The following is a 27,997-nucleotide window of genomic DNA, read 5'->3' as shown; positions in this document are numbered from 1 at the left end:
TCTGTCAGGGAGAGGAGAGCGGAGAAGGAGGCTCCTGCCTTGCAAAGCTGCGACCAGGGCTTTGGGAAAGGGGAGATGGCTGCATTAATCTTCTGGGTCTGTGCAATGGAGATGTAGCACGTGGGGATGAGGACTCTAGGCTGGAGAGGGGGGGCTGTAGAGCTTCCTTGCATGTGCATGCTGTAGTAACAAGACAGGGGCTGTTAGAGCTTCCCCACCCAGAGAACTGCATGCCTGGGGATGCATGAAAATGGACCTGTGGTGGCATGGAAATAAGGGGCAGCATCCTTGGAGATATACACACTCACAGCAGAACACAAGTTCCCTAATTCCATGTTGGGTCCCATGTGCAGGTACACACTCTTTAGCAACTGCAGGTGTTCACCTGTCTGGGAAACATGTGCATAACCTTTTTGCTGTAGCTTGGCAGCCCCGTTCCCCCTCCCCTCCCCAAATGTTTATTTGCAGTTAATTTTCATGGATCCTAATGGCTCAGATCCTGCTAGGGGGGATCGTGCTTGCCTCTTCAGTCAGAAAGTTTGCAGAAAAAAATAGCCCCTTCCTGTTGTGTTTGGAGTAATAGCGTCTTGGTGTCCGGAGGGGAGTTGGCAAGGAAACAGGGAAGTTTATTAAGAGTAAGAGATTGAATTCCACTGGGTTTAATTGGAAGTGCTTGAGCAAACAGGGGAGGGAATCGTCCAGTCCAGCTCTCTGGAAACAGCAGTACTAGCCCCAGGCTTCATGTCCATGGAGCTGACTAGTCCCAGGGCCACCTTATCCTCTTGACTGTTGGGGAAGCTGCAGGGTCTGGTTTGTTTTCTTCCTTGGGGTCATCTGTGCACCTCAACCTTGGCTTTCTATTCCATCAGTTGCTAGGATCCTACAGAGGATCTGGAAATGCTGGGTCAGGAAGTATGCAGCTGTGAAGTGTCTGGGAAGATGCAGTATTTGGGTCTGTATTTTGCTTTGGAAGCTGGTTCAGGGCACAAAGTGTGGAAGAGAGGTAAAGGTCCTGCCCTTCCTGTGCTGCCCACTCCTCTCCCATGAAAATCTGGCTTTTCTCCCTTGACAGGGACAGCACAGCTCCAGGCTGGGACTCAGCAGCAGCTGACTGGGCTGCAGGTATTGGGTTTGCAATTTGCAAGAGGCCTGCTCTGCTTTCCCATTTTAAAGTTGAAATGGAGAAAATCCACTTTTCGTTCCTAATTCCCGCACCATCCTACAGGGCCAGATTCCCATGGATGAAACCATCTGCCTCCCTTGGGCTGGTCTGAATGCTGCCTGCAGAATGAGCTGCAGCACCGTTGTGCCTCCCCTGCACTGATAATCACAGGTACACAAAGCAGTGTGGAAATGTGCCTTTGTGGTTGCAAAAGGAGCTGAGTGCCAAAAGTCTGATTCCCTCCTAGAAAAGCCTCTCCTTCAAGATCTTCTCCTGCACCACGCTGAGTTGAAAGAGGCATCAAGTATTCTCCTTGCAGATTAAGGTAAATGGGGGCTCAGATATTTGTTTTGCCTTGAGTAAAGCTGATCGCTCTGCTGAAAAATTCAAAATTAAAGAACAATAAATAATTTATTACTTTATTTACTTTAATTCAATAAATTGCTTCCCCACAAATTAAGATATATTGCTTCAAATTAAATGTTTCATTAAATCTGAGATTAAACTTTGGGGGCTGGGGAAAGTAAGACTTTTTAATTTGGCTGAAAACATGAAAACTGCCATTTCCCATTGCTTTAATTGCAAACTCTAGAACCAAAGTGACACAAATTTTACAAAGCGTGGTTGTGCTGGTTTGGTCTCTGCTCCCACTCCTCTGGGAGATGAGTGGGCTTCTCTTTCTGACTCTCTCACATGGCTGCAGACTTTCAGCTGCAAATTCAACTGGAACATGTCTCTAATCCCAACCAAACCTCACACAAATGTCCTCTAATTGAAGCACTTTGTATCTTCCAGACCTTGTAGGGTCTTGTTTCTCCATAATCTTGCTTTATGGGTGAAATGGTCATAGTAGCTAGCTGTGCTCCAGCCACACTCTATGCTCTTTGTTTTAAATATATGTAAGTTAAATACATATTTATGAGTTAAATATGTATTATTTTATAGATTTTTTTTTCTTTTGGTTGATGTCCTGTGCTGGGACTCTTGAAGGTGGGATTTCAGCCATATGCTATTTCCCCGTCTCCAAATATGTTTACTGCTAATGAACATGAGATAAAACCACATGTCTCTGTTTTCTGGTGGTTTTATACATGCAGAACTCTTCTACAGATTTTCACCAGTAAGATGGCCTAACCATAGAGATGAATGGGACAGACACACTTACTTATCGACTGAAATGAAGGAGTTTGCTAGTTTCCAGGGCAGTGATCCTCTTGGTAGTGCACCCAGCATGATTGAATCTGCTACAGAGTGGGATCTCTGGGGCTGTCTGGCTGCTGGATGTTAGTACCAGCGTTTGTAATTTATTAAGGACTGCTGGAGGGACTCCACATGGGAGTTCAGCACATGCCTCCATGGGTACTCGTGCACCTGTGCACCAATGCAGCCACTGCAGAACACCTCAGTGCTCTGTCACAAAGTCTGTGCTGCTCAGTTTAGGAACAACCTGCACAAACACAGTTGCAGGAGCAAATACTTGCTAAAGGGCTTCTATGTTTTCCCCTCAGATGCTGCAAGCAGATGAATTGTAGGTGCTGTGAAACAGTGTTGGAGGAATTCTCTCTTGCTTGTCTAACCCCTGGTTGGAAGGCTTCAAATGACAGAAGTGCTCAAAGTAATTACTTGTGACTCTGGTACCCTCTTCACCCATGGCTGCAGGCTCACAGCTCTGCGTTCTTCATTGTAATGGTATCTCCTGCAGGTTTGCAAAACTGGGACCATTGTTGTCTTTCACAGGAAGGTTAGAGCAGTAAAAGGAGTGTCTGAGAAATTGGGTGACGGAGGGAGAAGGTCTTGTGATGCCTACTCTGGGCTGCTCTGAAGAGGATTGGTAGGAACCAGGGCAGAGACAAGGGTCTGTGCATCATTTCCTAGAGGGAAATCTTTCCTGTGAGGGCCTTTTTGCTTTCAAGAGAGGTATTGGGAGTATTTTCAAGGACTGGGAAAATCCCCTTTTCTGAGTTCTCCTTCAGGCAACAAACGGCAGGAAAATGAAGAATGAATTCACCCCATGAAGAATGGGGTGCACATAAATGAGTGGGTCAGCTCTGCAGGCAGGATTCCAAATTCCTCCTCTGAGCAGTGAATGATGCTGTAGAAGCAACTTCTAAGAGCTGCATATCTGTCAGCTCCTGGAACCCAGGTCACTTTTGGACTCCTTGGGTCCATGGCAGAGGGCAATTGCTTTTGGATCTATGCATTGTAATGCGCCTCTGTGATATGGAGAAAGGCACAGTCACTGCAGCAAGGGGGCTTTTGCCAGGAAAACTCTTTTATGTACTTACTATGTAAGTCAAGAGTATTTACAGGAGATCTTGCTGCCTGTAACTTAAAGCTTTAGCGAAACAAATTGGAATTGCCTTCTGGAGGCCATTGTTATAAATTACAGCCCCAACATCTGTCCACATCTGCAATGTCTAGACAACCCGTCTCAGCTAGAAGAGTGAGCGTGGGGGGTGCTGTGATCACAGTGGGGAGGGGAAGCAAAGTGTTTATGCTGGGGCTTGTGCCAAGCACCCTGGCTCATGCTGCCCCTCCAGCTTTTGAGCATGATGCTCAAAGCAGGGTCCATCCCAGCCTGGCCAGGAGGGGCTTCAGGGGCATTCAAGGCAGGAGGAGAAACATCTGCCTTCCCTCATTGCAGATTGATGCCAGCAACAAATTTGGCCTTTGGAAGTCTTGACTGCTGTTGCCTCATTTATTGCATGTTGAAGGATGTGAGAGAAAGCAGTGCCTTCAGCCAGGCTTATTCCTGCCTTTCCTTGGCCCCTGTGCAGCACTCTCGATAAAGAGGCCAGGCCCGTCAGCTGAACGATTGTATTTTTTTTACAGTTCCTAGCGCAAACCTTCTCATTTATATGTAAAGTAGCCATTAGTCATAGCTCTGTTCCCTCACACTGCCTGATGTACAATCACATTTTGCAGTGGATGAATCTTTCCACACAGCTGCTCTGCTATGAATAATCCGTTGCTGGGCCCATAAATCAGAAAAAAATCATGCACCTCCTTTGCCTGATCCTTACACAAAGTCATATATTTTACATGAGGACAAACTAAATATTCATGAGGCTTTAAAAGGCTGTTCTGACTACGAGGTACTTGTTGGGGTTGTTTTTGTTCTGTCTGGTCAGGTTTGGTGGTTTGGGTTTGTTTTTTGTCCTCGTAAGAAGAAATCAGAAATCTTTCTTTTCCCTTTGCCACACTTCTGGCTCCCAGCAATGCTCCTCTGGACTCGTGTTTGCCGAAGGACTGATGAATTTGTCATTGCTGCTGTGTCAAGGACAGGCTGATGGAAGGTACTGCAAACACCAAAGGACACATCCCAGGGGAGGGAGCAAGGCCTCAGAGAGTGAAGGAGCTGCTTTAAGGGTAAGGAGGCACTTCTAGATCTGTGTGGGGAGCACCTGGATGGCTGGGAGTCAGGGTGCATGTTTCTGTATGTGCCTCAGCCTGGTGCTCTACACCAGGGCCTCTGGCAAGACCACAGAGACTGGAAGGCTGCTGAACAGTCAATATAGTGTCTGTTCAAGAATGTTGTCACCCTGATTTATTTTAATCCATATTTTAAACAAAGCACCTACACAATCTATGGAGAGGACTGGGACCAGGGCTTCAGCATCTTCTGCTTCCCAGTGGCCAAGTGAGTCTGGTGGGGGAGCAGCACCATGTAGCCACCATGGTAAGATGAGAGACTGGGAAGTGAGGTCAGGTTTAATCTGCTCAGGATCCCTGTAAGGATTCCAAACCCTCAAGATCTGCCCTGTCCAAGACACTCTGCCTTGGCCATCCAGAGCCAGTGATGATGCTATTAGTGCAGGGAGGGCTCTCAACCCCCAGGAGGGTCAGGAGATCCTGACAAGTGTGAAGACAAGAGGTTTTCCACCTTCTATTTGCTGAATTAGCAGCTCCCAGTAACTGAGAGGTTCCAGTGTCATCCTTCCCTAACCTGGTCCCACCTGCCTTTACAGTAGCTTTGCCATTTGTGTGGTCACAAGAAAAAGCCAGTTTGACTTGCCAGGAAAGTGTTTAGTTTATATTTCCTGAGTATGATTTTCCTGCCACTATAGTGAACTAAACCAGCTCACTGTGCTAGCAAACAGGTTTTGGAACCAGCAGAAGGTGAGAGGAGGAAACGTGGCTGTCAGAGACAGGAGAGAGGATGCAGCTCCCCTTTTCAGCAGCACAAGGGATACAACCAGCTCAACCTCCATACGTGCAGCTTTGCACATCTTACTCCAGGTAATGAGTACTGTTGTGCTCAGTGAATATAATTCATACTGTGTGACCTTGGATTCTCTCCCTTTGCTCTTGCATGACTGAGTGTCCCTTTGTCCTAAAAAAGCCCCTTTGCCCACAGGCTGCAGGGAGTCATTCTGCCCTCAGTTTCCCCAGGACACTGCACACCAAATGTCTTGTGTGAAACATGCCACCATCAGGGATAAGCTACACTGGAGAGGCAGAGCTGAACCACTGGGATGTTTCTGGGTGCAGGGGTCCCTGTCACTTTCTCACAAGCTCTTATGCTATCAAAGATTGCCTGTGTGCTCACCACTGTGAAACACAGCCCCAGTAGCAGCTGCTTCCACTGCTGCAGCCAAGTTCTTGCAGGACAAAAGGAACAACAAAAGATTCTTCCACCAGCGAACTCCCTTCTTTTCACTTCCCTTCCTTTTTGCTCCAACTTAGAAAGAATGAAGCCAAGGCACTGCCAAAGTAGAGGAAAACAAGGCCAAGCACACACAGATGGTGACTCCACAAATTTAATTTAAAAGCATCCTTTATTATTCAAAATATTAAAATTCAGGCAATAATGCCCAAAGGAACTGCACTGATTAAAGTTCCCTAATGTTTCATGGCCAAATCTTGCTGCTTCCACAAAGGGTCACTGGGACAAGAAGTGAAACCCCTCTAGAGTGCAGAGAAAGGTAGGGCTGTACCTGCTGTAGGTTGCTTAACCACTTCCTTACTGACCCAATCAGCTTCACTTGAATCAAAGCACCAGCTGTTCCTTACCCAATTAATGACTGCCACAGCAAATTAACATGGCGTTACACCAGGCGTGGATGTGGTCCGCAGAGTCCAGAATGCACAGAGCAATATGCTAGTGCAAAAATAATCACAGTAATATCTTTACTGTTAGGTAGCATCCTTCATCTGGAAGGATGGTGAGGTCCCTGAGCGCTATATGGGCTCGTTTCATGCAACGTGCTCTGCAGTGAGGGGGTGGAGGGCAGGGAGGGGGGATATGGTTGCTGTTTCAAGGAAAATTAAAGAGGACCTGGTCAGGGCAGCTCTACTGTGGCAGAGACACCGACTACACACATCCAGTTCATGGAATTCAAACAAATAATTGTCTGTTTGGTTGTAAATCTGTTGACGTGTGCCTTCTCCCTGCCTTACACACCACAGACTTCTCCAGTCTCTTCACCTGCTGTGTGATGTGACATCTTGATGGTGTCACAGCTTGGCGTGCTGACCATTCTTTCCTCTGGCCACAGAGGACTTAGCAAGCTGGTGGGTGCAGAGCTGGCCATTCAGCTGCAGGGAGCATCCCACAGTGGGAAGCCTCGGACCACAAGGTCAGGCTGCAGATGCAGAGATCCAGGTGAGGTTCCCACAACAAGGTGTTACTCCATGCTCAGCACTGCTGGGCCAAGTGCTGCTTCTCTGAGTCCTTCCTCAGCCAACTCTGTGCTGTGGTTGAGGCTCTTGCCCTGTCCCTCTGCAGTGGGTCTGCATTGGGGGGTCCTGACGGCAGTGTGGCAGAATAACCAAGCCATGACCTTCTACCATAAAGTTTAAGTCCAGCACCTAAACACTTATGAGTTTTGATTCCATATAGTTCAGGGACATTAATCCCCTGTAAGTTACAGTCCAGACAGATCAATCAGCCTGGAGGGCTTTGGGACACTAGCGTCTAATGCTGAAGCATTACACTTTCCAATTTTCCAACAATTAGGCCGGCATCAGATATTATTGACAAATAAACCATGCAATCAAAGCCCTGAGCCTGCCACACTGCTACCAGGAGGATCCATTTACATCCCAAGCCAGCTGCTGGATGCCTGGAGGGAGGAGACATGGGAGAACCCTGCCTCAAGCACCAGCAGCCCCTGGTTGCCTTCAGTGCTGTTACAGGAGTCCTCCCTTTGTAATTATAGGATTCCCTTATTATAATTACTGTTATTTATATAATCGTGGTGAGTGTTTTCAGTGCTGTCAGCAGTCTGGAAAGTGCCCAGCCCCACTGGAGCCAAGCATTTCAGGCATTTCACTGCTAAGAGTCTGGGCTTAAAGTATGACAGCCAAGAGCATGGCTGGGTCGGTCCAAGAATGGCAGCCTCTTGTCCTGGTGACATGGAAGCTTTATTTGGGAGATTTCTATGCCCTGGGATTGTAGAGGGAGAACATCAGGTTATCTCTTCTTCCTTCTCTTAGACCACTGCTCTGGGGGCATAGATCATGCCAGCATCACACCCTGCAAAGGCTGACATTCCCTGTAACCTCTGCTGGGTCACTGGCTGCAGCAGACACTCCTGGCACTGGTTCATGAGGCACCACCTCGTCACATGTCCCTGGGAGGAATCCAGTAATGGGCATGTTCTCTTCATCCTCTGTTTTCTCTCTGATCATCTTGTCTGAAAATCTGGAGGAGATGGAATGTTTAGAGAAAATGAGAGAAGGGACTGGTACTCAAGAGATACTGGTTTTGTACCTGCTTGAAGCTTCACTTTTGTTCCTATGTCAAACACAGGAATGAAAACAATGGATTTGAGCTGCATATGGGAAGCAAGTGCTGATGTTTGTGGCTGGCTTCTTTGCATTTAAATAGGAAGAAATTCGGAGTATCTCACTTAAAATGCAGAACCAAATATAGAAATGTAGCGAGGAAAAGAACCTGAGTGTTTTAGTAGATGACAAACTGGCTAGAAATCAGTGTTGTGTTTGCTATAGAGAAGTAAAAACTTACTAGGGTTTTATTGCTGGTATTAAAACCACAGGAAGCAATTCCTCTCTGCTGCTCCATACGAGGCAGCTTCAGTTTTTGGGCATCGTGAAAAATGTAGAAAATCTGGAAAGAGATGAGACAAATTTAATAAACAAGAGGATTAGAAGTAATGGCTGCCATGTGAGCTGGTCTTGGAGGGCGTGCAACAGAGAAACAGAGGGGATATGGTAAATATTCTCCTGTCTATGTGCAGCTGATAGTCAAGGAATGCTGATCAATAATTCCTTTTTTCTCTTTGCTACTTAATACAGCAAAGAAAACTTGGTCCAATTTTCAGGGAAAATTGATCTAGAAACATTATTAGAAAAAGGGCACCAAAGCACCACGGGCGGCTTTTAATGTACAGGATGGCTTCAAACAAACATCTCTAAAGAATGATGTCAGCCTACTTGATCCATTCCAGTGATGCAGATTTTCCTGCTTCACATCCCCTGTGGACCTTCGGTCTGGTGACTTTTCAGCAGAGATTTTTGGCACTCCGTGCACGGGGCTCAGTTTAGGTTTAGCACCAGCAATCACCTCGAATACCGACAGTGCCGCGAGCACGGAGCAAAGCGTGGGAGCAGCCGAGCCCTCCTGGGGGGCATTTCAGAGCGCCGGGCTGTGACTCACGAGCCAGCCATACCTTCCACCCCAGGGAAAGTCTGGAGATGGAAACTGCCCACACGGCACCTGCAGGACGCGCCTCCTCATCTCCCTCCATCCCTTCCTCGCCCAGAGGAAGCGGCCGTGTCCATCCTACCCTGGCCGGCACCACGCACCGTCACAGCCCCATGTTACTACAAGCCCCGTCGGCCCCCTGTACAGCACACAACGCATGTGCCAGCCGGCTCCCAGCGTGCCCCGGCTCCGGAACCTGCCGGGATTTGTAGTTTTAGCCGGCGCGTCGGGCCTTTGCTAGGGACGGGGCCAGGGACTCCATTTCCCGTGGGCCTGCGGAGTGGCGCATGCGCTGTGCAGGCAGCGGGACGAGGTGGGGGGGCGCGGGGCAGCGCAGGTTCCCGTCTGCGCTGGCTGCGGCCTTGACTGAGCGGGGGGGCGGCCCCGGCCTGGCCCCGCAGGACGATGGACCCGGCCGAGGCCGTCCTGCAGGAGAAGGCGCTCAAATTTATGGTGAGGGGCCGCGGAGGTTGGCGGAGGCGGCGGTGGAGGGTGGGGGCACCTCTGTCTATGGAGGGGCCGCGGGAGGGGGGGCGAGATGGAGCGGAGGCAGTGGGGAAGGGAACCCGAGCCTCGGAGCTGGGTTGGGCCGGGCCGGGCCGGGCCGGAGGGCGCTGGGCTGGCGGGCGGGGGAAGGTGGTGAGCGGGGCCCGGGGAGGGGGCGTCATGCCTGCGGGGAGGGCAGTGAGCAGGGTCCCCAGATCCGGGCAAAGGGAGCACTGGGAGGAGGGGGAGGGGGCTGCAGGTGCCACCTGGGAGCGGGAGAAGTTAAACTGGAGTGAGGCAGGGCCTGGCAGAGGGGCCCACAGGCACCGGCAGGCTTTGCGCATGCAATTCTTGGATTTTTTTCTTTATTTGTTCACCGTAGACAATCCTTCTGTAATTTTATTTTTCCTCCCATCCTACTGCGAGATCTCTAAATACTGACACTTGAGTGTTTCACCTGCTGCAGCAGCAGTATATCAGTGATAGTGACTGCGGGAAGCACGTACATTGTTTAGGTTTTGAGTTGGCCTTTGGTATGGAAAACAGAACATGCATCCAAGATGCCCTTCAAATATGGCTAATTTCCATAGATTTGAGTCATGGTGCACTTAAACTGTAGCTTCATTCTCTTTTTCTTCATTTGTTGGTATTTCTAAGCGTTTTGGCCAGAAATGTAAAATTTAGAAATGAAAACAAGGTGTTGCCAACTAAACTGAATGTAAATTTCAGGTGCCCCAAACTGTTCTTTCCCTAAGGATATAATTTAAATGACTGGCAACACTTGCTAAAAGTTTGTTTTGGACTAGTGCTTCTGGTGGCACAGAATTGAACTTGAGCTCATCAGGAGGAAGGAATTCTGTTAAATCTTTAGAACATATGCCCAAAATGAAATTGAAGAAGCACTAGCTGCAAATTGTAATCTCTAATTGAACTTCGAAATACTTGTTTGGCTTTTGGTTTTTAATCTGGAAGAACTTGTTTCTCTCTTGGGACTTTTTGACCCGTTTGCTAGGAGACTCCAGGTTTGCCAGATTATTTATAGAGTCTCAGCTAGGTGAAGTGAAAAAATGCTATGGACACCTAAATCGGCAAGATAGCAATTAGTAATAATGACTGGCCCTCTTTGGTCTGGGGTTGGCCAAAGGAGTGTCCTAGATCCTGCTACACTTGTGTTTGGCCAAGCTTGGTAATTACAACCTGCCTCTAGATAGTGAGTTTCACGTCCCGAAAAGTTTCTGCTGAAACATTCTTGTCTGCTGCCAGACAGGATTGTGAACATGCTATGCTGACTTCTCATACGTTACTTCTTTCGCCCCCTGTGCTAAGATTCTCATTCAAGGGCTTAGTCCAGGTGTTTTGAGATCATCTGTAAGACTGGGCCTGGAGGCTGAGAGAATCCCTGTCCATCCTGCAGCTGGCAGTGTCCCACTCGAACAATAGAGCTCCCTGACACAGGGGACAGGCATGACCATGCGAGGAAGCTGCTCTTCTGGGATATGCATCTGTTAAGAGCACCAGATAAAGGGAAGAATCATCAAGACCAGGCTGCACTGAGAGCTAAAAGTTAACCCACGTTCTTTCATGTTTTATTGAAGTGCCTCTTGTATGCAAAATGCTTGTAAAACATGCAGTGAAGGATGTGGCTTCCCTCTGTCCACTCTGAACTTTCTAGAGCTTTTTTGATAACAGGTTGAGAGTAGAGTAAGCAAAGGTTTTGTTAAGCACATCTCGGACTTTTTCTTTAGCTTGCATCAGTCCAGGATGTGGCTCTTACTTTAACTGGGCTAATGGAGTAAAGTGTTTGTCAGACTTGGTGGGGTCTTCTGGAAGGATGGCACAGATAGATACATTGAGATACATGAGGAATCAGTTGCAAGTATCATCTTGGCCCTCCTGGGAAATGTCTTTTCTCTGCCTTGTAGCACTCAGGCAGTGCCCAGGCACTGCAGTAATGGCACTGGTACAGTTATCCACACAGAGGTAGCAGATCAGCTCGTGCATCCTCTCAGCTAATGCTGAATCATTCACAGTGGATTACCTTGTCCATCAGAGTGTGTGATACGCTTCATTTGCATCTTCCTTATTAGCTGGCTCACAGTTTGGCTTGAGGTGGGCTTTGCTATTAATTATTGATTTTCCCTGGGAGCTTCCCAAGTAGCATTGTAGGTAAATATTCAAATACATTTTAGAGGTATGAGGCCTATTATCAAAGGCAGGAGAGACAGTTTTGGTTTTAATATATGTTTGGGGTAGGTTTCACTTCATATTGAAAAGCAACCCTTTAGGTGGCAATTTGTTTATGCTTCTCTTTAAAATAATACGTTTTTACACTTAAAAATGTCACTACTTAATTTTTGACATTTACTTTGAGCAGCTCTCTTGAATCACAGGGTATCATGGAAGATGGACCTGGTGATTTGATTTTCATTTTAATGTCCCAGAAAAGTGTCATGGGAAAGCTTCATCCCGTGCTAATATTATGAATGAAATTATTTTGCTTTAAAGCATCTATATTTGATGCTTTGAAAGACAAACAGTACTCCATTGTTTTTCTGTATGCTCATGTCTGTGCAACTTTATGATGGGAATAGAAGGCAGCTGCCTTCTCACTGGCTGGTGTTGGCTGGATTACTTGCCAATGAAGCAGTGTTGCATTTAACTGGTATCTGCTACCAGTTCCCTGGTTAGGAACAATACCTGGTCAGGTACAATATGTATAAGCTAATACTTTAAGGTTTAGGTAATTTATTTTATTTCATTTGCTTGCTCAATTTACCTCTGTGTCTTAATAAGACCTAATTTATTCCTGATATTAAATTGCTGAGTATTAACACTACACAATACTAAGCAACTGCTCACAAGGGAAGACTGTTTTTGCTGGTGAATGAGTGTCTTCTATCATGTGTTCTGCACATCATCTTTCAAAAGTTTTGTTGGTGGGATTTTTTGGTTTTTTTAATGAAAGATAGTTTATAGACTTAAAATACAATCTTTTAAATTAAATAGTCCAGTGTTTTGCAGCTGCAGCAAGGATTTTACCAGAGTAGAACCTGTCTTAGTTCACTTCAGACTCTTTTCTTTTTTGTACAGTCCTACTGATGAAAGTACACTCTTTATAAAGTACAGTGTATAGGAAACTGATGCACAAGCTAAAGGGAGAGGTGAACGTGCCCATTAACCTAAAAAAATGCACACAGAAGTCCCACCCAAAAACCCTTGTCATAGAGAGCTCTGCTTTTATGCATTCAGGAATATGGTACTTCCATAGTCATAGTCATTTACAAAAGAACAAGAAACTGAGATGCTCAATAAGTAACTTTCAAGTTTGAATAAATGTTTGAAACTGTAGATACAGTATTTAAAGTATGAGTGTGATAGGCTCAACTGAGACTTTGATTAAATGTCATATAAAGTAAACTACATAAGCCTGCATAGAATAGTAGATATTTTTTCAAAGTAGCTTCAAATGGTTCTGTTAAGTATACGAATGTTCTGATGATTATCTTTTTAATTAAAATGAGAAATCTTTGTTTAAAGTGGCATTCTTTTTTACGGCCTGTTACAGTCTCTGTAACAATCATTTCTTAAGTCTGAACGTTTTTAATTCCAGGAATCCATTTATATAAAACTATGTTTAGACTTAATTAAGGAATGATTCTTACAAAGCTTGTAAATAGCCAAGAAAAAAGGGACAGAAAATAAAACTGACATTCACACTTAACAGAATGATTGTTACAAGGTATGTAATATGCTATAAAAATACAATAAAGCCCTTTTTATAAGAGTTCATATTTTTTGTTCCTCATTTTGAAAGGTATTTAAGAAAAATATCAAAGCTCTATGAAGCGACATCTGTTTTCTGGAATGGACTAGTGACAACTTCAGTTGTGTTTAATTAGCAGTGCTTGGAACAGTACCTGACCAGTTTGGGGTCCCATCTAGAGCCATCTGAGAGGCAAAAGCTTGATACTTAAAAGAGTTTCACTTTCTCAGTTTTTATGAATTAATTAATTTGCAATAATTCACTGAATTTCCTGACTCATGAATAGGAGGAAGTCAGTCTGAGTGTTCTTTGTGGTGTTTTTCTGTTTCACCCCCAAAATACCATTTTCATTTTGCTTTTGGATGATGGGATTCTAGGAGCTGGGGGTGGGCCTTCCAGTTTCAACAGAGAACCAGAGCCTTCTGATTGTGTTTTAAGATGCATCTGTGGGTTGTTTTCTGGTAGCTTTGTTTTTGGTTTTTGTTTGTTTGTTTTGTTGGGGTTTTTTTGTTTTTCTTTTTTTTTTTTGGTGGTTGGAGGTTTTTTTGGTTGTTGGTTTTATATTTTTTAATGAGGGAAAACTCTGAAGTTCATAAATTTTTATATTTGCATGTTTGTAGGAGCTGCTGCATAACTGGCAGGTAATATAGTAAAAAATACTCAGTGTAATTGAAGGCTGAAGGGTAATAAAGTTGGAATTTTTTTCCTGCTGTGTGCAGGTATATATATGGAACAGATGGACAAAGGCTTATATTTTCAAAGAGGCACTGCTTGGACTGAACCTATGTCATTCATGGTGTCAATAGGACTAGGATTTTAAAGACCTGTTATTTGTTAGCTATTTAAAAAAAACTCTTCTGAGAACCTTGCAGTCTTCCCAGTAACATATTTGTATCCTGGACATTGTGACAGAGAGCCTGGGTATCCAAAGCAAGGATGTCATGAAAGCAGTGAGAATAATTTTGTAAGTGGTATAGCAGAGCGTTGCCTCTTAAATGTGGGGTTGGAAATCCTGCTTGAGTATTAAACATACACTTACCAGTTTTTCCAATGATACTGAAATAGCATCCTGGTTTTTTAGGCGTTGGCTGGAGCTAGTACGTTGTATGGAAAACATTGATTAATTTTCTTCTACCCCAAACTTCATGCTGTAGATTTTTGTGCACTTGATGCAGGCCTTTGGTACTTCAGTAACTTCACCCTCGCTTCTCTGGTAATGTTTCATTTCAGCCACTTTGCTCCATTAAATGTATGCAATTAGAAAAGCAAATGGCAAATTTGCTATCGCATCACTGAAGTATTTAGTTTCATAGACTTAAAAAGCCAAATTTGTTGCACCATGCTCTCCGCACTGTAATATGTACTATAAACATCAGAGAGAATAGGCTGACCTTAATATTTGCTTCTCAGACTAAATCGCCGCCTTGCAGCAGTTATTTCCCACTGAATAAAAAGTTTAATTTCACGCCCTGATTAGTGCTAGTATGTGCAGGTGGATATTTATTTTATGCAGCTAAACTAATCTGCCTTGGCAAATTATTTGCCAGTCAGCAGAGCTATAATTCCTCATGAGTATTTGGTACTAAATTATCATTCTCATTAGTGAGATAAAGCAGACTGTTCTAACCACAAAGTTTGGTTAGGCAAAGGGCTTCCTGAATAGTCTTTGGAAGATACAAGATGTGTGGTGGCCTCAGCATTATCAGTATCCTAAAATACTTTGTGATATACAAAAAGGTAATGAGGATTTTAGAGGCAGAAAATAAAATTATTCCATAGTTGTGTATCATGTCTAGAGGTAAGGTAGGAATATACAGTGTTCAGAGATCACCTCTTTAAGAGGTGCCTAATGAAGAAAAACGTCAAATGGTCATCTTTGGTTGGCCATTGGAAAAGCTCCAAACTCTGATGTCTGGGCCAAAAATGAGATGAAATATAAATTTATGTTGTTTTCTTCTTTATTTTCAGTGCTAGCAACTACTGAGGTAACAGAAATAATGACTTGAGACAAAAAGTCAAATGATTGAGGAAATTTCCTGGTCTCATTTAAAATTCATTTCACACTCTAAAAACATTTTAAGTGAGGATCAGAAAGTATTTCCTGACATACAAATGTCAAATGAATGTGTTCATCCATTATTTTTTCTATGGATTTTACTGTATTGGTAGTTTATTTGTATTATAAAACGTGTTAATGAAAGATACTTATTTTCTGTTACAAGAAGAGTAATTTATACCTGGAAATTAGGAATTCTCACCAGGTATTGTGTAAAGGGATTCCACTAACCTTTTTTCATTTGTATGAGTTGTCATATTCTTGTCATATTCATTTTCTCAGTGATTACTACAACAGTATTTAGGATCACATTTAAGACCAGCAAAACCACCAAGCTGAGCAATTTGACTTTTTGTATAAAAATCTTCATGCTAAATTCATCAATGCAGATGGAATATAATGTTTTCTCACTTCCTTGTCTGCTTATATTGTGTCATCTTAAACTCCATGCATGCTGGTGAGATTTGTGTAATATTTAACTGTCCTCAGTAGCAAGGTTAACTGGTATTTCTGGTGTTGAGTGTTTTCTTCAGTCTTTCTAATTTCTTCCTTACAATTCAGGAGATGCTCAACAAGGAGATTGCTCAACAATTTTAAGTGATTTTGCACAGAAGGGCTGAATCCACTGTGTGTTCAGCTGTGGAAGCTGAAAATTAATTGTAGCATAGCAGCGTCCAGTGGCTGCAGCTAAAGAGTAAGTGCTCAAAATACAATTAATAAGCAATCAAACATGAAGCTGTTTCCCTGACAGGATACTGATTAGTGCTGTGAAAAACTTCTTGATACTGCAGAAATGGCTGAAAATAAACATCCTGGGAATTGCATTAAATATTTCCTGCTTATTAAACAACAGAGCATTTCTAATGCCAGTTTTTCTGAGGTGCTGGGGAACTCTGGTGCTGGACAAATGCTACCCCTGCTTGCAGAAAGAGCAGGCTGAAGCTCAAAAATTTGCCGGGGGTCATGGACTGGCGGGATTTGTGTAGGGTGATATGGTACACTGATAATAGAAGGCAGAATACAAAGAAACCAGTTCTTCTAATAGCTGCCCTTGTGCTTCTGACCATGTTTTGGTTAATTTTACAATTGGCTAGCCACCTGTTAAGATAACCCATTTTATCATTAAACAAAATTAATTTTAAAAATGGCTTGAAACTGTCTGATTTTAATGGGATCTGAATATTCTTAGTTTTAATCTGCCTCATGAGGCTTGTCTTTCTTCTGGGAAGTACATTGTTACATCATTAAAATATCATCCCCTACTGAGAGAGAAATCGGTCCCATTCACTAAATGGCAATGCTGAAACAATGACAAGTATTTCTAAAAACTGCATTAAAATTCATTTTTTTTTCTCTTTGATGTGCAAGTTCCCTGGTCCCATTAACCAATGGGTGCTCAGCCTATTTGCCGCTGTGCCTGCACAGCCAGATTTGTTAGCTGGGATGGCAGAAGGGTTCAGAAGCAGACATAATGACTTATAGTTTTAAATTATTTCACTTTTCCACAATGATTTTGCTTGGAAACAAATGATTGATCATAATTTTGCACTCTCTAGCTACCTCCTCTGTACTAAAAATTGAGAAACATCTGATTTAATTTTCCTTCCCCCACTGCTAAAACAGAGTCTTGTGCAGTCATTTTGATGAGAGCAACAGAAAGGAGAAAATGAGGAAGAATGGGAAAGCTCAGCGAGGGGTCTTTCTCATCTTCTTGAGGGAAGAACAGAAGTGTTTTCAGTCTGTGGGCAGAAGCCATGCAGCCTCTTGGCAGAATCCACTGGAATAACCAGTTTGGACTAGAAGCAGCAAAAAGGCCTAATGCTGGTTTAATTTGCTTCATCCCATGGTGAGAAGAGAAAGGTTGCAGGGGCTTACTACAAAGGAATGAAGAGGTTCTTAAGTGAAGTTGTATGTTAGCACAACAATAATACGTGTGTTCTTTTAACTGTAGTCTAGATGGACCTATCTTCTTCAGAAGCACCTGAAGCAAACCAGATTTGAAGAAGATGGTAGAGAGGGAATTTGGATAACTCCAGCCAGTGCAGAATTCTAGTATGAATTTTGTCAGCTGGCTTTGTGCCCTACATGGGATTTTCTGTTTGTAGGAATACTCTCATGATGTTTCCATCTTAGGACATAGTTATTCTTACAGAATTGAGGGGGTTCTTTTTCCCCAAATGCAGTGGGATGGTTGAATCTCTGTAGAGAAAGGTGATGGCAGTCTATGCCTGGATAATCAGCGCTGGACTGTGTGCTGACTAGAAAAGATTCTGAATGTTTCCATGCTTGCCCATACAGGAACCAGAACAGTCTCTAGTTGTTTCAGAGAAAAATGGTCTATCATGAAAGTCTGTCATACAATGTAGTCAGTCTCCCTCTCTACACACATCGTTTGTAATTTATTGTGAGAGCAATAGAGAATTCAGCAGTGTTTATGTGGGAGTTGCTTTTAGTTTATGGATAGTTGGCCTTGAATTCTGTCTATTAGGAAAATGTTGGCGATTCTCCAGGGGGAATGTTCATTGGGTCTGCTCAATGTCCTTCCTTCTTACAGGCCAAAACTGTCAGCATGATTGAGAAATGCAGCCAGCTATCATTCATCTCCTGCAAATTAGAACAATGAGAAGGGGGTGTAGTCTCGAGAAACGATGTATCAATCTTGTTTCAGAGGATGAGTCTTAGAAACATCTCAGCAGAAAGAAATCCAAATAATGTTAACAGCCTCTTCAAATGTGACAGAAGGTGTTTCCTGTTGCTAATATATTCAAAAGGACAAAAATCTATACTCTCTTCTCTTTTTGTAACTTTTTCCTTTTTATTTTTTCTTCTCTTGACTTGGATGACTCCAGTGAAGTGTATTGCTCTAGTACTTTGTTACAGCTGTTGTTATAAGCAAGCATAAATACCCTGCAAGTTTTTTAGTGACAAGAAAATATTTCTTATAATCTCACTGACCTTAAAATAACAATTTATGTTGAGATGATAAAGGACCCATTAGTGGAAGACACATTGGTGCTGGAGTAGGTCTTGTAGAGCATGGGTTCAAATCTGATATTGGCAGCCAAAGTACTCTCTAAAGCTTTTGCAAATTACTGAAAGCAGTTGCTGAGTGGATTTCTGTTTGCTATGCCATTGCAGAGCTATTCCAAATTTGACTACTTTGAAAGTCAGAATCCTCATTCTTATTTTCCTGCTTAACTCCATTCATGGCTAATTCATTCTTGTTTGTTCAAATGCCAATGTCCTTGAGCTTAAACAGATCTCCTCATTCCCCTGTGTTCTCCTCATTCCCCTGTGTTTATCTGCAGATATTTGTGGAGAGCAACTCTATTCTGCTCTATGCTGAATCTGGTCAGGCTAAACCAGCATTCTTTAATTGATTTTTCTTTCTGTTGTAAGACATTTCCTGGAGCTTTTGATCATCTTAGTAGACCTTTTTCAACAGCTGCAAAATTTGATTAGTCTCCCTGAAACACAAATGACCACAGCTATGCAGAACATTCCAGGGAATATTATATGGATTCCTTGTACTAAAGCAATGATCCTAATTCCTCTCTTCTGGGAATTTTTTACTTTATTCAATATCCTATAGTAGTATTTGCCATTTCTGTGGCCACATCTTATGGGTGAGCCATCATTATTTAAGAGTGACATATCCCAGGGCCTCTTTCTCTCTTCTCAGTTACTGAGTTCCTAATTTATAATGGAAGTAATGTAACTTTCTGATTTATATGCATCATGTGTCAGTTCTGTTACCAAATCTTCAAGATGCTTTGTCCTATATATTTATGATGCCTCTTTAATTTCATTAGCATATTGTTAATTCTTGAGTATTTTAGCCATTAATGAGAACATTTAACATTAATTTCAAGAACAAGAATATATTTCAACAAGGATCATTCTCTGTACAGCTTAATGGTTCCTTTATCAAAGTTGCCTGTGATGCTCCACAGATTTTAGTTTCTTAGCCTCCTTATAACTCTGGTATTAATCCTCTTCATTTTAACTAGTAACTTCCTAAATGTCATATGTCAAATGCTTAGCTACTTCTAGTTTGTCTGGACTTCAGTGATCTTCTTAAAGAAGAAGATTGGGTTAGTCTAGGACTAATTCTCATTTGTTCTAAATTGGGAGTAGATATACTTAGCCTCCCATGGTGCCTGTTTCATTTTGGCAATAGTTAGTACTCAGTCTCAGTAGATTTCCTTTCTTGGGAGACAGGACATACTGTTTGTCTGTTTTGACTTTGTTTTTTTCTTTTTTGGCCAGCCATTTCTGCAATATTTTAGATTCATTCTGGTTAGAATTACAGGTGTTTGTGCTGTGTGATGATGCTACCAGAGCTGCCCATTAGGTGTCTTCAGTGGCTGCTGTTGCCCCTGCTTCATTCTGGCATTATCGTTCTCCAGGATAGCAGATGATACTTTGGTGTTTCTTGGTTGAGGGAGGAGTTTGCTGTAGTTAAGCCAAGCAAAGGAACATTTACATCCTATGGCAGGAATTGAGAACTGTCATGGAGCTGAACTTGGTGCAAGGTGTTTACATAAGGAAAAGAAATTTAATATATTTTGGTACGTTTTTGAGGCAATTAGTTACGGATTCCAGGTTACTTCTGATGAGTGATAAGGTCCTGCATTGTAATTGTAGCAGAGTGCTTTGTAAGGGAAATGTATTTGGACAGAATGGCCATTCCTGCAAAAGGAAGTGTTTTGGTAACTTTATTGAACAGGAAAATATTTGGCTAGTGCTTGAACCTGCTCAGAAGGCAAGAGAAGAACTCAGTAGCTAAGCAGAAAATGTGGTGGAGTGCTGGAGTGTGCTGTTCAAAGTGTTTCCTTCTCTTTAGAAAAAAAATGGTATTCCTTTTACAGATTTGTCTGCTTAATGTGTGAACTGCAGATTTCCTCCCAGGATAGTTGGCACAGACCTGTAACCCATCTCTCCTGCATGCTTTTTTGTCTGTTACCTAAAATTCAGCAGGAGATCAGGAAGATGAAAGTTAATACTCTCAGTTCTTATGCTGATTATGGAGATTGTAGTTTTCCAAACTTAATTTGGTTTACCTTGGCTGTATTTTTTTTTTTTTTTAAGTACAGGACTTTCTATTCCTGATGCTCTGAATTTCAGTGAAAAATTAGAATCCAGGTGAGCTCTCTCTCTTTTCTGTGGACTTACAAAAAAGAGACACAATACTTGGAAGGCAGCAGCTTCATTTTGTTGATCTCTGGACAAGCTTCCAGCTGCTGTTTTATACATAAATGCTTGCACTGTGAATGTCATTGTTCTTGTTGATACTTACCTGGCACAAATTCAGAAAGCATGAGAAATGATCTTCACGATAGATCTTGCAGTCTTGAAGGAGGCTGGATATAACACTTGAATTTCATACTTAAAATTTCAAATGGTTATGAAATCAAGCATGGGCACAAAGAGAATCTCCACACTGCTAGAGCAAGCATGTTTGTGGTGCAGCCTTGCTGTTACTTTGTTCAGAGATTAATGGAGTGCTGTCATGGGTCTCTATTTGGTTTTCAATACTCGTAGCTTAGTGTTCTTGTGAGCCCCAAAGAAGGTATCCATTGTTTCACATTACAGAAGTAGTTTATTTACCTGGTTGCTGCTGCTCTTGAAGGATATAAAAAAAACACTTGCATCTGTTTATCTGTCAAGGTGTATAAATAGACAGTCTCCAAGGGGAGTTGTTTTTGAGCAGATCTCAGTCAACGGACTCAGGCAGGTTCATTACAGAACTGGAGTAGCCACGTTCACCACGTGTGGTGAGCTCATTAAGTTCACAGGCAGTCAGAGCCTACTGTTCGAGAGTGCTGTGTCCTTCTGAAGGAGTTTATATCAAACTGTGAGACCTGACAGTCAGCTGACTTAGTGCTTGTTCATTCTTTCTACAAAATCTCACAAAGGACACACTTAAGTATTGGCAACTTAAGTTTTTAGGATCAGATAGCTCATAGGCTTTTCTCCTAAGAACAAGGAAAGATTTTGAAGTCATGTATTTGGTTTTGTTGAATTGAGTCCACAGATCTAACGGTGGACTTACTTTGAGTATTGCTTTGGCAGTAGAGTCTGGGATCTCTTTGTGCCATTAAGTTGTGTATTCTGTAATAGGAATTCAGTTTATTACTGTAATGGATGCAAACTCATTACAAGTTCTAGGCCACAGGGAATACTTTCCTTTCTGTAGAAGTCATCTCAACTGGACAATCTTCAGTGCAACTGGCCATGCCCTTGCATGTCACTGACTGACAGATCTAATCCTGCTTTTGTAGCCGAGAGCCTGTTAGTTAATGGAGTCGTGAATATTGTTACTCAGAGGCAACCTTCAGAGTACTGAAATGCATTATTCCTGTTTGATATTTATCAAACAAGGTGTTATATCTAATGAATTCAATGCTATTGTCAAATAAATAGTGTGTAGATCATGACTTAAAAGAAATGGTAATATAAGTCGTTTCATTGTTGCTTTGCAGTGATGGAGAGAGATAAGTTTGCTTGTTTAAATCCTATGTGATGGAAACCCAGAGTGAATGCCTTCTCTGAGGAACAGCAAGCATTATGGGTGATATGATCAGATTAATAAGATTCTTAGTACATATATATTTCATACAGGTCTCAACTTTTTCCCCCCTCATTTCTTCTTACGTGGAAGCAGATGAAATGCAGCAGCAGCAGTACTGCCTTGGAAGTATCATAGTAGGTTTCCTTTTATAATTATCATTCTTGACATATTTATCCTTTCTTATGGAATTGAAGATGCAGATATTTAAGAACCCTTCTTGCACAAAAAAGCCCAATTTCCGCTCAATACTTAATTAGCACTTGTTTATGACACAGCATCTGATTTGATTTTCGAAACAAATTGCACAGTAAAGAGGCTGATATTTAAACTGTATAGTAACCACAGCTCCAGCTGTGACTCAAATCTTGTAAGCCTTCAGGGGTTGTGTTTAGGCTTAGAAAATAGGAACTCAGGCCTGTAATTAAATGTCCTCTGAAAATCAGCCTTGGTAGAGAAGTGGAGAGGGTACCACTGCATTTTAAATTGCTGACTTGTTCTCAGGAATCATTCTGTTGTTCTGGGCCTTGCTAGGGACTGCAGAAATCAAATAGATTAAAAATGGAAGAATAGATTACTAAAGGAAAAAAAGTCAAGGGTTACAGACAAAGAGATGAGCAAAGTAAGCTATTTTGGCTCCCCAGTTTATGGACAGATGCAATATATGTAATTTTAATATATGGCTAACGTATAGATAACAAGTTCTGTGCACACCAGAAAGACTAGAGAGAGAGTAAAGATTTCATACCCAGTAAAATTGCATTTCAGAACTGTGAGTAAGATGCTGATGGTTGTGGAATATGCCATCTGTGGTAATGGAAGGCTCACATTTAAAGCAAGGCCTCAATAATAAACATGAATGTTTTGGAAAAGGAAGTAGACTAGGTTATATTACAAATTTGTTACTCACCTAAATCAAAATGTGAAATACTCACAAAATAGCATCATGTGAATTAGGAGTTAGAGTGCTTTCAGAGTTACTTTTTGAGGAAAGCAATCACTGTCAGTGCTATTGAAAAAGAGCAAAATTCCTCAAGCAGTCTAACTTCTAGTCAAGGAAAATGCTGGAGCAGATGCTGAGAGAAAATACTGTGCTTATGAATGGTATTGAACCATGAGCATAAATGATGTGTGCTCATGAAAATACAAAAATGAGTAGGTCTTGCTGGGCAATTAATTGTATTGCTGATGGAATTGCTTTGAATGGATCATAATCATGGAAGAGTTTAGTGTTGATTTATAAATTAATACAGCTTTCAAACAAGACAGTTTTCTGGGTCCCACATCTTTTTAAGGCTGGAGGGAAGAGGTGCAATTTTATTTTATTTTTGAAATTGACGGTCCTCTTACAGTCCTGTCTGCTGACACTGGGATACTGCAATTCAGAATATTTTAACCAGATGTATTACTTTAATTGCCTCTCTGCTGAAGAATGCATTCCTAGGGGTCATTTACAGTGTGCCTTGGAAAACAACAGAGATTCAGAATTTAGGAGACTGGCTAAACTTTTACAACCAATCATCAATCTGAGAAATTTTAATTAAATTACGATTTTCCATTGTGCTTATTTTGATGTAAATGGGGGCTCACTTGTGCAAGTATCCCACTTTAATGGCATAAGCAGCAGTATGTGGGTAATGGCACACATACCTCGTGCTGGTAAAATTTGCTTCTCTTCTATGTAGTCTCTCTTCTTAGGTGAGAGTAGACAAATGCAGAGGAGACATACCTCACTAAGAGGATTTTGCAAATACAGTATTGAGGGATGAGTGATGTGTCTTAGTTTCTCCTATTTTTATGTTCCACTAATCAGCATTGAAAAATAAATTGAGTTTACAGTAGCTGCTAATCTGCTGAAAGTTCTGATTGCTTTTATTACAATACTCAAGCAACTTTACTTTGGAGTCACAAAAATTGTGTTGGTAAGAGTTGTCTCAATAGAAATACAGTGTTATCTTTACTACTGCAAACACTTCTGCTTTAGAGTAATCCTGTTGCTGGCAACAGATCTATTAATACACTTACATATTTGCAGGACCAGGGTCTTCAAATTAAATGGTTCAAGTCAGTGTCTTAAATCAATTATTCAGACTGCTCTGGACTGATGGGCTAGCAAATGTTAAGCAGCTCGCTCGTCTGAAGAGCTTGACTGTTATCCTTTAATTTGTAGGTTGGGTGACAAAAAGAAATTAAGTAATTTTTCACAATTTGTTGTAAATGTAATTTTGTTTCTATCATCACAACAATTTATTTTGTGAACTTGAGCACATCTGAGTCTGGTATCCAGGTCTCTCTACTTCTAACACTGATTTTCAAATGATTGTTATTTCTGCTTGTTTATGAGGACTTTTATTTTTTTCCCTGGATAGATACATACTGTGCTACTTAGAAAAAGAAACTTGAGGCAGAAGTAAAAATATTTCTGTAGTGTTCTTGCTAGATATGCAGCACTTCATATAGTTTCTTCCATTTCCAAAGCACATAGAAATGTCAAGAGCTCCTCTCAGCAAACTTGTGAGGTAGGTTAAATGAATGTTGTCCCCATTTTACAGTCGTAGAGAGACTAACCACCCATGACATTAGTGCTGAAGGAAGGATTAGGTCTTGGAGGATGATACTTCTAGCTGTGTGAGAAGTCTCTTAAAACATAGTTTGTTAATGTGTTAAGCATTGCAAGTCCAATTCAGGTGAATGCAGTAACCAGACATACTTGACTTTAATTTATCAGCACAATGGTGGTTATTAAAATTCATGTTCAACTGAGATCATTGGCTAGGACACCAGGGCATAATCTTACTACTACTTTGAAAGATTTAGGAGGATTTAAATTGAAACTGGAGAGAAGCAAAAATAACAAGTGCTCAAAGTATACTGCAAAATCCTGAGTGTGTACTCCTCTTTAGAGGCAAGATTTTAGTCTGTTCTGGTTGTTATTTTATTTTCAAATTCCAAGGCTGCCTACCATAGGTGTGAAGGTTTGTCATTCAGCCGTAACACATTTTTTCTCTCCAACCAATTGTGTTTTTTGGTGTTACAAGTACCAACGTGGATGCAGTTTGTACAAATGAAATATTGTGTTGACTCAAGAACAAGTTAGGTTAAGTTCATCTTCATTCTGAAAATAAGTAAGGTTTTTCCAGCCTTTCCAGGAAGAGTGGTAGGGCACACATCTGATTGGAGAGGAAGTACTGTGAGTTAAGAAAGGGATTGTGAAGTAGTTTCTGGGAGTAAGAAAAATCTCTGGACTTGGTGTTTGTGGATGTTCTGTCTGGTCCTGTTGCTTAGATGTGATTTTAATTTCTAAGCATCTCCTTTTTTGGGGGGACGGGGAACACTTGAATCCACTTGAACGTGGAAGTATCTTTGAACTACAAATAAATGTCATGCTAGGCAGTGTTTTGGGGTTTGTTGCATACCTTTTCCTAGCTGTAAGTTGTGCTGTATATGTTTTATGCTTCTAGAGCAATTTGATGTCTTGCCTTTCCTTTAAAAGACAGGCAATCTTTATTACTGGAAACAGTAAAAGAGGGGGAGATTATATTTTTCTGTTGATTTGAGGCATAATTTATGACTGTGTGTAAGTATAATAACCTGTTACCCTGATATTAAGGCTGTACCTCTTCAGGAATTTTCTGTCATCTCTTCATGTTGTCCAGTGTCTGGTCTGACCATGTTGAGGATGGTAACTCGTGTAAACACTCATAGCTTGACTACTGCTGTTTTGACACCATCTGCTTTTTATGTAGTGTCAAGAGCATTAATGACCATTAGTCTTTGCTACTGCAGCCACCACAGAGGCTGTGCTTATCCAAGCGCATTTTTGTGGAAATTAAAAAAAAAAATACTTATATATACTGACCTGAAATGTAAAATGATGGAAAACATAAAAATGGTGACTTTATTAAAAATGTGTTCTTAAAGCAGCTGATATCAGAGCAGTAAACAAGAACTAGTCTGGGGACTAAACCTTCATATGAGGCTTAAAAAAATCTGCATTGTTTAAAATGCTCCAGAATTTAGACTTAGGTTAGCTAGGTCCCAGTGTAAAAGGAGGTCTCTCTTTATGTCTATTCTCTCCTAGCCCCGAATACACATGCCAAAAGATGGATTTCAACTTATATCTTCTGGATACCAAGCATGGCTAAAGCAGGTTGGACTGTATTATTGTTATTCATCTCATGTGAGGGACCGTGTTGGACACCTGTGCTTGTCTCATTAGTGAAGTACATAAATGAGGGTGTAATGAAGTTACAGTGCCATGTTAGCTGATACCCCTCATAGCCATCACTGTTTTGTGTTTATGCATGCTGTGTTTGTATAACATTTTCTCACCAGTCTGATGAATGTGCACTTCCTGTAAATAAAAGTTCAAAATGCAGTCACCTGGAAGCGAAGAGGGTCAGAGACTGAAAACGAATCTACAACAACAGCTTGAATTACAGAATTAAAATGGGCCTTCAAACACAAAGCTGCATGGTGGTGGTGCTGGTAATAATGGGGAGGCCACTGGGTTAAAACTCAAGAGAATTGCATCTAGCATCTAATTCAGATCTGCCTGGGTAAATCAAGTATGGACACTTACTCACATCACATAACAATTGTGCAGTTTGACACAGTCTGACACTGTGGGGAGTCCCCACTCGGAAGTGGCCTAGTGCTATATTACTCTGGCTATTATTAAAGGCCAGACTTTAGATGTCTCAGCAGTCTGCCTCTAGCAATTGCTGTCAGCTTTTCACTTTTGTGAGTGAAAAATCCCCCATCAGAAGAAATAGCTTAATTTACAAATGGCCTGTACAGATCTCTTCTCTGATGAACGTACATATATGATGAATCCTGTGTCCTTGAGAGTACATGGCTTACTTAAAGTTGCTGTTTCTGTAGAAAGCCAGAATGTGTTGTTATGGCAACAAAAACTGGAAATATGAAAACAGCACAGATAAGCTGCATCCTGTTGTCATGGCAACTGCAGTTGTGAAATGACAAAACATGGTGATGAAGGGATCTTCAAGGTGGTACTGTGAGCCCAACATAAACAAAGAGTCAAGTCACTTGAGCAGAGTGTGAGAATGAAAAGCTGCATCAGCAAATCCCCTTAAAATATGAGAGTTTTATTGAAGGTGCTAACAGGATGGTCTTGATTGTTTCCAGTCTTGTGTCAGTATCTTACAAGCAGTAGGTAGTAACTTGCTTGTGCAAGCTGCTTACTGCTGTCAACTTACATTGACTTCTGTGAAACTGAGCAGAGCTTGAACACCTACTAGAAGATGGGCATCAAGTCTTGTATTTGCAAACCATTTCTTTGAATGAGTGATGTACTGCAAAGGTGAAGTGTGCTTTGGAGCTTCTTTCTGAGAGACAGTTTCTCTCCTCAAGTCCACTCTAGTGAAGGTCAGCTGGGACACTGAAGCTTTTGTTTTCTTGATTTAAACTTTGCTGAGCCGGAGGCAAGGTGTCTCAGAGGAATCTCAACTCTGCAATTATTGTCTCACAGAGCTCAAGTTTGTTGACCTATGGGGCATGGCATCAGTGTCTGTTTCTAATGTGGGCTGGGAGAACAATAGGAAGAGGGTTGTGTGGCTGTTCTGTTTTCCTTTTACTTCTGAGGCAAACAGAGCAGCCTTATATTACCAGTGGTCTGATGCAGGCGGGATATTTTTGCATTGTGAAAAATACTGAAGGGGTAAAAAACCTAAAATGCACAGTAAAATTTCCAAGGAGGCTTTACACTAGGCAACCTCAAATAATAGAAGAACTTGCACTTTTTGAAAAATATATTTTTTTGTAAGCATGCTTTCCCTTTGATTTTTAGTTTATTGATGTTAGTTCTAATGTCTATCTCAATCTTCTTATTCCTTGATCCAAAGAAAAGTTATAAACCTGTGCTTGTCATCAGCAGACATTGTTGTGGAAATAGCTTTGCTATTCCAATTTCGTGCTGTGATTTCACCACAGGAAATGTAAGGGTAAGGCAGTTGATATAAAGGCTGGGAAGAGCTTTCATGAGAAGCAGAGAGGTTAAATTTTTTTGAGGTGGGTTTGATTTCATATAGGATATCTGTCAAAGGTACTTCCTGTCGGATTCCTTAAAACTATGTATTGAAAAGAAAGCCACTTTTGATGTGTGGAAAAGCATGATCTACATATGCATCCAGATGGAATGGGGGTTGTGCATCAGGTTTATTCTCCTGTTGTCTGTATTTTTAACAGGATCCTAACTTAATGATTTTTTTCCCCTCAGCATGGCTGAGTATTGATCTCCTGCCTGACTTATACAGAATGTGAGAAGT

At 41.8% G+C, this 27,997-nt stretch overlaps 1 protein-coding gene and 1 long non-coding RNA gene across 11 annotated transcripts in view; one reads left to right on the top strand and one right to left on the bottom strand.

Annotated features, from left to right (window-relative positions):
• Window positions 1-7,506: 7,506 nt before the first annotated feature.
• LOC148223034 (uncharacterized) lies at window positions 7,507-8,956 on the bottom strand. Its single transcript, XR_015805177.1, has 3 exons — window positions 8,797-8,956; window positions 8,133-8,234; window positions 7,507-7,808 (listed from the first exon to the last, which is right to left on the bottom strand). It is a non-coding gene; the product is annotated as an uncharacterized LOC148223034 (long non-coding RNA).
• A 167-nt stretch (window positions 8,957-9,123) lies between these two features.
• The window catches only part of BTRC (beta-transducin repeat containing E3 ubiquitin protein ligase), a 114,827-nt gene continuing 95,953 nt past the window's right edge, over window positions 9,124-27,997 (top strand). For 2 of the 10 annotated variants that reach the window (XM_088169251.1, XM_088169252.1), the window contains exon 1: window positions 25,789-25,857. In XM_088169251.1, coding sequence (XP_088025377.1) covers window positions 25,801-25,857 — 57 coding nt within the window. In that variant the 5' untranslated portion in view covers window positions 25,789-25,800. Of the gene's footprint in view, window positions 9,285-21,760; window positions 21,845-25,788; window positions 25,858-27,997 lie in introns of those variants that run through there. The other 8 variants (XM_088169255.1, XM_014883772.2, XM_088169254.1 and 5 more) reach the window with 8 other exon arrangements.

This window comes from Sturnus vulgaris, chromosome 8 (genome assembly GCF_052056855.1).
Source record: "Sturnus vulgaris isolate bStuVul1 chromosome 8, bStuVul1.hap1, whole genome shotgun sequence".
NCBI classification, from domain to species: Eukaryota; Metazoa; Chordata; class Aves; order Passeriformes; family Sturnidae; genus Sturnus; species Sturnus vulgaris.
The sequence above is the reverse complement of the archived record's forward strand: the minus strand, read 5'-3'. Positions and strand labels throughout refer to the sequence as shown.